The 13,214-nt window shown below is 40.7% G+C and overlaps 3 protein-coding genes and 1 long non-coding RNA gene across 4 annotated transcripts; 1 reads left to right on the top strand and 3 right to left on the bottom strand.

Moving 5' to 3' along the window:
• Window positions 1-905: 905 nt before the first annotated feature.
• Window positions 906-2,089, bottom strand: LOC121788600. Its single transcript, XR_006047877.1, has 2 exons — window positions 1,956-2,089; window positions 906-1,855 (listed from the first exon to the last, which is right to left on the bottom strand). It is a non-coding gene; the product is annotated as an uncharacterized LOC121788600 (long non-coding RNA).
• Window positions 2,090-5,998: 3,909 nt separating this feature from the next.
• LOC121788601 (ABC transporter I family member 17-like) lies at window positions 5,999-7,831 on the top strand. The gene is made up of 4 exons (XM_042187244.1): window positions 5,999-6,171; window positions 6,540-6,863; window positions 7,208-7,395; window positions 7,489-7,831. The coding sequence occupies exons 1-4, from the start codon at window positions 6,153-6,155 to the stop codon at window positions 7,741-7,743; spliced, it is 786 nt and encodes a 261-aa protein (XP_042043178.1). The 5' UTR covers window positions 5,999-6,152; the 3' UTR covers window positions 7,744-7,831.
• Window positions 7,832-8,079: 248 nt separating this feature from the next.
• Window positions 8,080-9,666, bottom strand: LOC121788599 (nascent polypeptide-associated complex subunit alpha, muscle-specific form-like). The gene has a single exon (XM_042187243.1). It carries the CDS (start codon window positions 9,664-9,666, stop codon window positions 8,080-8,082), a length of 1,587 nt encoding a protein of 528 aa, XP_042043177.1.
• A 2,091-nt stretch (window positions 9,667-11,757) lies between these two features.
• On the bottom strand, window positions 11,758-13,021 carry LOC121788602 (fasciclin-like arabinogalactan protein 14). Its single transcript, XM_042187246.1, has one exon. The coding sequence runs from the start codon at window positions 12,751-12,753 to the stop codon at window positions 11,758-11,760; it is 996 nt and encodes a 331-aa protein (XP_042043180.1). The 5' UTR covers window positions 12,754-13,021.
• Between the last annotated feature and the right edge of the window lie 193 nt (window positions 13,022-13,214).

Below are 13,214 nucleotides of genomic sequence, written 5' to 3'. Positions count from 1 at the left end.
TTGCAATTTATTCCATCTGACAAGCTATTCCCACAATAAAATTTTCAAACTCTATGGGTATAGCTCAAGGCCTTTGAAGTTGTATCTTTTTCTTTTCTGGGAGTGAGCATAATGAGTCCAATTGAGCCTAGTCTTTGCACTTCCTGAAAATCTTTGTTGCAAGCTACTGATGAATGTTTGCGGTGAACCAAACCCACACGTAATTGAAATAATTATAATCGTTTTATTTTCATGACTACTTTGGAGCCTACACAAAGCAAGAACAATTCGAATATTTCTCTTGGAATCCCAAATTCAGTTCCTATCAAAGTTAAAACGGTTAGATCAACTCCATATTTCCTCGCGTGAGACCCTCATGGGAGGCAAGACATTGACCACTGCAGAAAACGCAAAAAAAAAAAAAAAAAAAAAAAACTAAATAATCTGAAGTTGACATCCATAAAAATAATGGGCCGACCAAATGTGTCAAGACTAAAACGACAAGTCGAAGGTACGTGTTCGACCCAAAACATGTGTTTCGCCACGAAGAAAATCACCCTAGAGCCTAACCTGAGTTACGAAGAAATGCCGGTAGAAATACTAGACCGAAAGGTGCAGCAAGTTCGGAACAAGTCAATTACTACATTGAAGGTTTTGTGGAAAAACCACGCACAGGAAAAAGCTATATGAGAGCTAGAAGAGAAAATGAAGGAGAAATATCCTGAACTTTTTGCCTAAATACTTTCTAAATTTCGGGACGAAATTTCTTTTAAGAGGGGTAGAATGTAACGACCCGCTAAACCAATATTATTAGAAACAATATTATTAGCTTGATTATCTATATAAGTGACTTTTATGCGATTAAATCCGATCTACGTTAGATTGTCGTTGTTTGTTTGACGATAGGGAAGTGAAAAAAAAAATAATAATAATAATTAAGACCCCAAAATTTATTTATTTTAATGTCCGATACATCCAACAAAAGTCCAAAGAAAAAAAAATTAATCTATAAATCCTGCGTTCAAGGAAAAATCGAGTACTTCAACGAGGACAGCCACGAACAGGAACCGAGTATACCTGCACCAAATTAAAAGAATAAGTGAACAAATACTTAAATAATTAATTTAATAAACAAATTAAAAAAAAGAAGAAGAAAGGGCCGATCTTGTGTATCAAAAGCATTAAATGCTGCATTAATTGAATGGCAAAAGAAATCATATCAAATCATATCTTATCCTCTGACAAAGCATATCCTAAAATCATATTGTAAAATCATATCCTATTCTGTAATATTTTAAAATGTAGGTCTCCACTTGCATCTTATTAGGTATATGTACGTGTATACAAATTTTGTTGTCACTCACCCACATCATCATCAATATCCTAAATTCCCTTCACAAACCACACATAAACAATTATTCCACATCATTCTCCCAACAAAGCCAAAGCAGGGGAAGGAGGCAATCCATCAGGACCATTGCATATCACAAGGGAGACAAATTCAACAAGTCAATTTTTTTTTCACAATCACACAAAGGTGAGTACCCACACATCACTTTTCCCACACATTGAAACATTTCATATAGGCAAAACATTTCTATGCCAAAATACAAATTTAGTATCCAGAATTTACAGAACACCAATTTAGCTTTTGATATATATTTCATATAGACAATTTAGAGCCTCAATAATATAGTTTTTATAGCATCCCAAGAACATAAAAAAAAAAATGCAGATTATCAAAGAATAATAGAAACTTAGCTTGAAAGGACAGAGGAGTCTGCCGGAGAAGCTTCCGGCAGCAAGCTCAGCCCTCCGCCGCCGACAGTGACAGCCCACGCTCCAAAAATTCGTCACTATTTTCGTTCTTTAGAATCTGAAATTTTGAATTTACAAGGTTACAACATCAAAAATATAATCTTCATAAACCACAAAAGAAAAGAGAGGAAGTGGATGAACAAAAACAACCACCCTACCTATCGGGAATCGATGTCGGCGGCTGGGGGAGGTCTCGGTTGTGGCGGCGGCCGGCGGTGCGAGGCGCGGAGGAGGCTGAAGCCGTCGCCTGTGCATGCACAGTGGCGGCGGCGGCGGCAGACCCTGGAGAGAAAGAAGGGAGAGGGAGAGGAGGAGTCGGCGACGGTGGCGGCAGATCGGCAGTGGGGACGGCGGCTGGGGCGGACCCGCGATGACGGCGATCCGCAGCGGCGACGGCGGTGTGATTGTGAGGAGAGAAGGGAAGAGATGAGAGAGAGAGGGACGAGAGGAAGGAACAGGCGCCGCCGGAGAGGCGGCTCTGGCAGGGCGACAGATCGGCGACGAACCAATGGGGGAGGGAGAGAGAGAGGCTGTTTCGTTCATTTGGTGAATGAAAAGAGGGAGGAAGAAGACTTAGGTTACATAGGGTTTCTTTTATTGGCCTAAGTTTTGGGCTAGTGAATTAAATGGTTTGGGCCATTAAAATAATTAGCATTAGGCTATGCAAAATAAATCCGAGCCCAATCTCCTTCAAATTAATCTGGGGCTGCAATACATAGTGAGTGTGAGGCCCATTTTCGAATTTATTTAATTTTCAGGCTTAATAAATTAATTGGATGATCTATTTAAGTTGGGCTCCACTTAAATTGTTTTGGGGCTTTAGAATAATAATTTGAGAGATAAGGTGGAGAATTTGGGTTTTGTAAATAAATCATTGGGTTGATAATTGAATTAATTGTGGGGAATTGTTTAATAAATTTTAGAATATTTTTCCAATGCCGAAATAAATATAAATTCTCGGTGGGAAATTATTACGATAAGTTAATCATGGGATTGAATAAATTTTTAGGAGTTATTTAATTAATTTCGAAATAATTTTGAAGTATGAATAATTTATCCCAAGCCCGGAAAACATATAATTTTTCTTAGCAAAGGGGAAATAGTTGCGATAATTCAATTATGCGCTTAAATAAATTTTGGGATTTTTGTTCGATATTATGATGGAAAATACGAGGAGCTAACGGAGGAATTATGAGCGTAAGCGGCCGACCGGCATCGCCCCGCGACGCCTCGGGCGGCCGCTAAGGAAATGGAAAGAAAGAGGGAAACGACGTTCTCAAGTCACAGAAATAATTAAGTTTAATAAAGAAGTGCTATTAATTAAATTTTCCAATTTAATTAATATGCAAGTTTCTAAAATTTTCTAACGGTGGACAAATGATAAAAGAAATAAAGTAGGAGCATGCATTTCTATAAGTATGTGAATTTCTATTAAGTACGTTGTTTATTTTCAAAAGGCTATGTCCGTGAGTTAAGGGTGGAGTCGGAACGAAAGATTCAAATGAAGGAGTTTTAAGCGAACGAGGTGAGCTTTCTTATACTAAAAAAATACAAATTGTATTTTATGAAAACTTGAACACATGTTCGTGATTTTTAAAGATGTTGTCTTGCCATAAATGTTTTTGTGTATGATGCCTATCTGTTTGGCTAAGGCCAAAGGAATTATGAATGATGATATAAGTCGAATTCGGGTCCCAGTGAGGGTGGTGTCCCCGCTCGGACTAGTGTACACAAGCTCCCTCTGCATGTTGGGCAGAGCAGGTGACCGAGGAAGGTGGCCACCTTCCCGGCACAAGAATACCTCTGACATGTTGGGCAGAGAAGGTGACCGTGCGAGAACACCATCTCGACGGCACAATGTGATCAGATATGGCTAAGTACAGGAAAAAGGGACTGCAGTCCAATGTGAATATTTTTAGTAAGCTCGGGCATTTTCAATAAACCCCCGAGTGTTACTGTGGTGATGGCTTGACAATATTTTCAAATGTATATGTGTAACTTTCGGCAATGTGTTCACTGAGTACTTTTTGTACTCAGCCCTGCATATATTTCTAAATGTGCAGGTTGAGCGGCGAAGTGGTGGGGGAAGTGCTATTGAGACAAGACAGTTAATTCCGTCAAATTTTGACTCTCGGAGGTTCATGTCTTCATACATGGAACCGCGTTCATTTGCTTCCGTTGTGCATCTTAAAAGACTCAGGTCTATTTTGTTCAAAACTCTGATATTTTGACATTTTTACAAACAATTACTCAAGATTTCATGATCGAGTATCTTTTCTTCTATGTATCAGCACTTGATTAGCCATGTCTCGCAACCAATGCTTGATTTTATTTTTCCCTTATTTCTTTCCCCGCTTCTTTAATCCTCCCCTAGTCGCGATCAACCGTGTTTTCTATCCTTAGAAAGTGCGGGCGTGACAGTTTTGTTTTTTGTCAAAAAAATAAAATGACTCAACTTGGTAGGGACATCCTAAATAGAAATACGACTCAATCTAGACATTTATTTATATTTTTGGTAAAGAAAGTGGGCAAATTAATCTCGGATACAATGAAACTAACTAAGATGAATCATCTAATTTATCATGCAAAATCTAACTATAGATACTTTGTTGGAATGTTTCCAAAACATGAACTCCTCTATGAAATATAAGCATAATGTGACAAATAATCAAGAACAAAATTATCTTCTCTATGTATGTACTTGATCACCACATATTTTGAAATCTTGACACAATCAATGCACCCTTTTTAAGTACGAACGACAATTAACAAAGACCACAGACTGCCCATAATCATTAACTCCAACAAAACTATCACTTTCTATTTCAATTTTTGAAATCACAACGTTTTTGTATGTCGGAGTCCATAATATATGCACTAATTCTTTGCTTTTATAATGAAACAAACTCCAATTTTAGTGACAAAATTAGGCCTAAAATTTTTTACTTGACACGAACACGCGCGAAATTAATGGTTTCGGTAAATGCTTATTGGGTCCATGTTCTTACCGGATTCACCCATCGGGAACTCGATAATTTTGAGTTGAGTTATGGTCGGATAAACCTTTAAAAATAATATTATTATTTTTATTCCCAACTTAATCTTTAGTTCTATTCTCTAAATTCGAATAAATCAAGTTTAAATCGTGTATATCAAATTTTATCGTGTAAATCAAGTTTAATCATGTAATATCAGTTTTGATCGTGTAAAAAATGCCTAAGAGCATCCGCATCGCCATCTCGATGCGGGCTCGGACTCGTCTCGGCAGCATCGAGATAGCGATGCAGCCCTCCCGTCGCGTCGCGTGTCCCTCCGCCTCGATGAAGCTGGCGAGCTCTGGCGCGAGGCGTGACGCCCACTCGCCAGTCCGCGAGTGGGCGTCGTCATGCTGACGCAATAATTTAAAAAAAAAACGATTTTCCGAAAAAAAATATTAAAAACTAAAATTTTAAAACGGTAATATTACCGTTTGAATTTAATTTTTTTATTTTTTATGTGTTTTTTATTTTTTAGGATTTTAAATTATAATTTTCTTTTATTTAATGAAGTGCGTTTTTATTAATTGAATTTGTTGGAAATAAAAATAAAAATTGAAATTGAATGAATAGTTAACGGATGAGATGGTTAAGATATGAAGGGTTGCAGATGCTGTCTCTTAGTTAAGAAATGAGGTAAAAAGGTGCAGTGATGCCCATGAATAGTTAAGGAATGAAACGGTATTGAGACGGTATTGAGACATGGACGTGAATGACTTAATATCCAATTTTAGAAGAAAAAAAAGGTCACCCACATTTTGAAGCTGTAGTGTCTCTCTTTTGAGAATAATATAATTATTTGCATTTCGTCCTACAATTAAACATAAATGTCAAATCAAATAAGCTTTAAACTTTTATACAAACTTTATACTAATTGTCAAGTTGGTTTGAACTTGATCAAGCTTTCCCAAACGCACTTTTTTATACACACAAATTTTATGTACTACTCCATGACTTGACAAGTTAATAATTAACACCAATAAGATTAAATGGAGGATGATCAGTACACGCTCGTAAAGTGTTTTTAAATTAGGATGAGGTGCAAAAACTTCCTACACATTTATGGGTCCAAACATTTTAAATTTAAATTTAAATTTAAATTTAAATTTAAATTTAAATTTAATCCTAATTCATTATTTTGCCAAAGTAGTAGACGTTATTACACACTAAACTACTGTCCAGTTCTTGATTCCCTGCCCACTCATTTTTCTTGTCCATCTCAGGAAGGTTACTACTGAACCTCTACTTTTTGGCTACACAATTCTGTAAAGACACCGAAAAAAATCCAATCTTTCTTCTACAAACGCTCTGCTTCAGCAAATGGAAGCAGCTTTTGAAGGTTACATTTCATCCATCCCCACGTCCTCTATTTTCGATGATTTAAGCTTAACTGTTTCTTGCCACTAGAGTAACTAATTCTGATATGGTTTATCGAAATTCTGTTACCAGTGTAATGTTGATGAAATTCTTATTATCATTATAATTCCTTTCTGTTTGTGCAATGAAAGTGTGCTTGAGTTTCTGTGCATTAGGCCTCTAGGTGAGTTTATCTGTCAAAGGAATTAAATAAAGATCAAAATTTGAAATAATTTTTATTTCTTGTTCTTGAATTTGTGGATAATTACTTGTACAGCTCTGAAATGATGAAAGATTTTTTTTTTCTTGGATTCTTGAAATTGTTCTCGAATGATTTTTGAATTGCTGTAGTGGATGGAGGAGGAGAGCGTCTGCTAGGTTTGGTAGATGGGCACTCTCCTGAAATGAAAATAGAGGTGAGGGATCTGACAAGGGTTTCTGACAAGGGTGTAAGAATACTGAACAAACTCAACCTAGACATTCCCAAAGGACTGATCATGGGGGTGATCGGGCCGAGTGGCAGCGGGAAATCCACATTTCTCCGCACCCTCAACCGGTTATGGGAGCCTGCCTCTGCCACAGTGTTCTTGGATGGTGTGGATATCTGTCAGCTTGATGTCCTCAGCCTTCGTCGAAAAGTTGGTATGCTGTTTCAGCTTCCTGTGCTGTTCGAAGGTAAAGATGTTTGTATCTTGATGTCGATGGGAATTGCTTAGAGTTGGCAGTGAATTAGCTAGATGATCATAAAATTTGATTAGTTTTTGTGTGTTTTGATCCATTTAGAAAGAAAGTAAGGCTGCTTTTCAGCTTGACGCTGTTCCATTATTGCAATGAGTGAATTGAAAGTGAAGTCTACTTTCACAATTCTTGTTAGAAGCAAGCTTTTTAGCTCTAGATATCTTAGTATTTGAGTAACGTGGTTCGATGGCATGCTTTGTTCTAAGTTCCACATAGTTTTGGTAACTTTTACTCTCCTTGTTCTGTCACATATCGAGTAAAATGGAGTGAACTTGTTGCAGGAACTGTTGCAGACAACGTGCGTTTTGGACCACAGTTGAAGGGAAACAAACTAAGCGACAATGAGGTGTACAAGTTATTGGCTCTTTCAGATCTCAATTCCTCTTTCTACAGCAAGTCTGGAGGAGAGCTATCTGTTGGTCAGGCGCAAAGGGTTGCTCTTGCAAGAACCTTAGCTAATGAGCCTGAGGTGACCTGAAACAAACTTCTAGTAAATCCCAAGTACATTGTGCTCGAGATAATTGGTCTGCTATTTAATCTGGAAACCCCTTTTTCTGTGAAGGTTTTGCTGCTTGACGAGCCAACGAGCGCATTGGATCCGATATCAACCGAGAACATAGAAAATGCTCTGGTAAGGCTGAAGAAGGAACAAGAAATGACAATCGTTATAGTGTCTCACAGCATCAGACAGATCCAGAGGATTGCCGATGTGGTGTGCCTCGTTGTAGATGGGGAGATTGTTGAAATCTTGAAACCTGATTGCCTCTCCGAGGCTAAGCATCCCATGGCACAAAGGTTCTTGCAGCTTGGATCTTAAACTTTAATATATTTATCACAGCAGTAAGCCACAAAAATTTGTACCGATAAACTTGTGCAATATGTATAATATGCCATGTTGATGATCACCTTTAGTCCACTTTTATTTTGTCAATGCTAAATTTTACATGGCAATCTTCACAATTTAGCTAGAGGAATGAATTTGACAGTATACATTGTTGAGAGAAGTTGATTATTGTGAATGCTATCAAGGGAAGAATTACAACTCTTTCAATGACTTATTCTAGTTGAGGGGCTCCCCACCTCATGACAGATCCGAACAACTCTTGAAAAAACAGAGTTGTAAAAGTTAAACATTTTGATACCGGTTGCTGTATCAAACTGTTGATGCTAGGTAAATGCTGGACAACACCATTGTAAACAAGAGACCAAGGCCGTAACCAAGAGATGTGGCCGCGCTCTTTGCTGCTGGTTTACCTCCGGCTGGAGTTGCTCCTCCAACCTCTGATGACGGTCCCTCTACACCTGGAGCCATAGCTGAACCAGGGGCGTTAGCCGTTGGTGTTGAGGCTGGGGATGCGGATGGCCTGGAAGAAACTGGTGGCGGGAATTTTGAAGGTAAAGGGGCCTTGCTCAGCGTTGGTGTGGTTGCAGCTGCGACAGGAGCAGTGCTCGCCTTTGGTGCGGCGGTAGATGGAAGGGGAGCAGCAATGCTCGGTGTTAGTGGAGCCAGGGCTGGGACTGGGGCTGCTCTCGGTGTTGATGGAGCCAGGGCTGGGACAGTGGCTGCGCTCGGTGTTGGTGGAGCCAGGGCTGGGACAGTGGCTGCGCTCGGTGTTGGTGGAGCCAGGGCTGGGACTGTGGCTGCGCTCGGTGTTGGTGGAGCCAGGGCTGGGACTGTGGCTGCGCTCGGTGTTGGTGGAGCCGTTGATGGGATCGGAAGCAAGCTTGCTAGTGGTGGCAGAATTGGTAGAGAAGGTAATGTGGTTGGCGGAGGGGTTGCAGCGGCGGTGGCTGGAGGTGGAGGTATTCCAGCAACGGTGGCTAGAAGAGGAGGGGTTGCAGCGGCGGTGGCTGGAGGTGGAGGGGTTCCAGCAACGGTGGCTAGAAGAGGAGGGGTTGCAGCGGCGGTGGCTGGAGGTGGAGGGGTTCCAGCAACGGTGGCTAGAAGAGGAGGGGTTGCAGCGGCGGTGGCTGGAGGTGGAGGGGTTCCAGCAACGGTGGCTAGAAGAGGAGGGGTTGCAGCGGCGGTGGCTGGAGGTGGAGGGGTTCCAGCAACGGTGGCTAGAAGAGGAGGGGTTGCAGCGGCGGTTGCTGGAGGTGGAGGGGTTCCAGAAACGGCGGCTAGAAGAGGAGGGGTTGCAGCGGCCGTGGCTAGAGCAGGAGGGGTTGCAACGGTGGTGGCGGGAGGGGAGGTGGCCGGCGGAGAGGAAGTTTTGGTGCCATCAATCCCCTGAGGCATGATAACACTGCTGACTTGTAGAATTGAGATGTTGTAAGGCTCTAGGAGAACAGATTTGATGAGGCTCGAGTCAAGTGGGGATCCGGGCATGGCTGAGCCGAAGGAGAAGCTGCCGACTGCGGGGCTGGAGACGCTGACGAAGCCCTGCTGGCCGCGGGCGAGGCCGGTGGTCTGGAAGAGGGTGGTCATGAGGTTGCGGCTGGCGGCTTGAGTCTGCAGCCTTGGGGCATCGTAGTAGTCAAGGAGGACGTGCACGGAGAGGATGCTCCTGATGAGCTCGACGGGCTTCCCGGAGAGGGGGGAGAGGCTGCCGTTGTCGAGGACGAGGAGGGTGATGGTGTTGCGGGCGTTGATCTCGGCGGCAAGGTTGGTCTGGGAGAGGTAGCTGTTGAAGGTGGCGAACTCGGGGTATTGGTTGAGGAGTTGGGTGATGTCGTGGGCGTAGGCAGAGTGGAGTGAGAAGATGAAGAGGGAGAGAAGGAGAGAGAGGGGGGGAGACATTTTCATGTTCATTTTGATTTTTGAGAGAGGAGTGATGAAGAAGAAGAAGAAGAATATGGAAGTGAAGAGTGGGAGGAAATGGTATTTGTATATGAGTATGTGAGCATGAGTATAGGTGGTTTGTAGGAGAAAGGTTCGCTCTCCTTAAAAGGTGGAGATGGTTGGCTGGGAAGGAACACGCAGGTGGTGGTCTAAGAATTGGTATAACTTCTCCTTTCTTAAAATAGATTTACTTCAATTTTACACTACTTGTTTTTCTTCATATAGGTTGTAGTAGTTGTAGTAGTTATTTTGTGGTATTTCCTGAATTTTATTCTAGTAATTTAGTTGAATATTGGATAAACTTTAATTTCAAATGCCAACCAAATGACCGTTACCTCATTTGATTAAGAGCATCTAAAAATGTTATGTTATCTACTTTCTCTGAACCTCATTTGTGAATATACTGCTTTTCTTTAGGCTGCATCAACCATAGTATCTATTTTGTTTTATATACGAGTACTAATTTCTCCCTAGTTCCTATAATACTACTTCAAAATTACATAACACTCAAATGCTAACTTGTTCATTTATATAACTTCTACTATTTTTTAAATGGATTTTAATTTTTCCATATTTATAAATTAACAATATTAATAACAATTTTTAAGTTGTTATAATCAAACTAAATATAACACAGAATTAATAATATCAATATGGTTATATTAACACAAGTTTAGTTGACATAGTACTTCTTTGTTTTAAAATTTAAATATAGATATCAAAACAAAGGTATGAGTATGTCAACTAAATTTGTATTGATAGACTAATATAATCGTGTTGCATTTTTAACATATAGAATTGACAAGTTAGCAAATTAAACTAGTTATTGATCATATCATATATCAATAATGACTGAATAATTTAGTTGCTCATAGATATATGTAAAGAAAAAAATACTACTAATACTTACACCAAATAAGACTTTTCTCTATTTATGAATTTTTTAAAACAAAATGTTTTTTTTCACATTCTATAATTACATTTTCAGAACATTTTATTATTTTTTATGAAAATAAAACCTTTTATTATAGTCAAATTATTCTTTTATTTGTTTGACTTAACGATTATTATATAAAACTTCTCTTAAATATGATGATACTTATTAAATGTATTAATAATGTGAAAATTTTACTGGTTTAAAAAATGGGTGTAGTTAAAAGGTTTGCTGGTTTTATGAAAATTATATAAAAATATAGTTATACCTTGCAAAAATTAATAAATGAATATATTATTTGATTTTAGGAAAATTATTATAAAATTTTCTTAGCAAATGAAAGCCTTAACTATCAAAGCTAGTGATGTCGACGGTAGAAAACCGGTGGTTTGCAGCTCTTCAAAGGGAGGATTCATAACCAGCCCGTGTAGGGAGGAGGCGGTTCAATTCCGGTTCAAACCGTAAATATTTTTAATCCCGTTTCAATTAATTTCCCTTTAAAGAAGATATTTGAAAAAGATTATGTGAAAAATTGAGATGTTTAATTTATATAATTGGACTAGATAGCCGATAGTATTACTGACTGAACTCAAGTTTGAAGTTTAATTATTTATTTTATCAAGATGAACTTAGTACACACTTAAATTCCATAATATTCGAGTTTCACAAATTAATTTCATGCTTGGAAGTGAATGATTTTGTTTCTATCACACTCCAATAAAAAAAATAGTGTATCAGATTTTCCAGTCGCAACAATGGCCAGATTACGTTGTGTTGTGCTCAAATAATGCATGAGAGAAAGTGAAACACAAGTTTAAAAAGGCTGATTATTGTCAATTCCATTTCATCAAGGAAAGATTTGCATCTTTCAATGACTTATTGTTGTTGAGGGGTTGCCCGCCTCCTATAATGATCCGACAAAATTATAGTAGTATGTATGTGCTAACAACTCTACAAAAATCCTTTCAATATTTCCACTCTTGTCTCATATCGTTGATGCTAGCTGGAGAGTGGACAACGCCATTGTGCATACCACGGCCACGCCAATTTCTAGCGCCGCTGCTGCACCCTTGGCTGCAGGTGTGCTCGAACCCGGTTCATCTGATGCCGGAGTATCATCTGCCGATGCAGCAGGGACGAGGCTGAGCCCGGGGCATCAGATGGAGTGGTCGCCACGGTTGGGGCAGCTGCCTTGGTTGGCGCAGCCGCCTTAGTTGGAGCAGCCGCCTTGGTTGGCGCAGCCGCCTTAGTTGGAGCAGCCGCCTTGGTTGGGGCAGCAGCCTTTGTTGGGGCTGCTGCCTTAGTTGGAGGGGCAGCAGCCTTGGTTGGGGAGCTGGTGTTGGTGGGGCCGTGACCGTGGCATTGGCGGGTGGAGGAGTGGCTGTGGCTGTGGCATTGGCGGGTGGGGAGTGGCGGTGGTGGCGTTGGCAGTGGCTAGTGCTGGGGGAGGGGGAGTGGTGGCGTTGGCGGAGTGGCGGGTGCTGGGGGAGGGGAGGGGGAGTGGTGGTGGTGGCGTTGGCAGTGGCGGGTGCTGGGGGAGGGGGAGTGGCCGTGGCGGCAGTGGTGGCCGCGGGGGCTGAGGTTTTGACACCATCAATGCTTTGGGGAATGATGGGACTGCTGATTTGGAGAATTGATAAGTTGTAAGGCTCTGAGGTGACAGACTTGACAAGGGTGGAGGTTTGGGTGGAGCCGGGCATGGCAGAGCCGAATGTGATGCTAGCTGTGCTCGGGTGAGTAACATTCAAGAAGCCTTGCTGGCCTAGAGCGAGGCCGGTGCTCTGGAATAAGGTGGTGGGGAGGGGTGAGGTGGCCGTGAGCTGTTGGAGCTTGGTGACATCGTAGTAATCGAGGATGATGTGTACGCTGAGGATGTTCTTGATGACGTCGGGTGATCTGCTCGAAAGGGAGGCAATGTTGGCGTTGTCCACGACAAGGACGGTGATCGTGTTGCGGCTGTTGATGGCGCTCGCTAGGTTGGTCTGTGAGAGGTAGCTGTTGAAGTTGCTGAAATCCGGGTATTGGTTCAGGATTTGGGTGATGTCAAACCCATTACTACTATGGATCAACAGAAGGAGAGACAAGATCAGAAATGAGGGAATAACACTCATTTTCAACTTGTTGTTTTGGTAGTGGGAGATAGAGACAGATGATGATGAGTTGATGATGAGTTGATGATGAGTGGAGGAGAGTATTTATATGTGCAGTTAGTGAGTAAGGTGTGTGAATTGAGCACAAGTGTAGGTTGTTTGTAGGAGGAGGGCTTTTTCTCCTCCATTTCAGGATCTAACCTTTATAACCCATTCTTGAAATAGCTTGTAACATTCCAACTGTATCAATATTTGTACTTGACTCTATATAACTTTATACTAACAGTTTATAATATCTTCAAGTAAAAGTCTAAGATAAACATGTCATGTGAAATAAGACTTTGATAATCACATTTTGATGTATATATCTTTTTACCCTGTAATTCCACTTTTATTTGGAAAAAGACAAATACCAGAAAAGAAAGCATAGTCGAAACAATCATGGGAAAAAAAAACAAGTGGAAAAGTGAGTAGTATGCTAC

The sequence above is a fragment of the Salvia splendens genome, unplaced genomic scaffold (assembly GCF_004379255.2).
Source record: "Salvia splendens isolate huo1 unplaced genomic scaffold, SspV2 ctg1096, whole genome shotgun sequence".
NCBI classification, from domain to species: domain Eukaryota; kingdom Viridiplantae; phylum Streptophyta; class Magnoliopsida; order Lamiales; family Lamiaceae; genus Salvia; species Salvia splendens.
The sequence above is the reverse complement of the archived record's forward strand: the minus strand, read 5'-3'. Positions and strand labels throughout refer to the sequence as shown.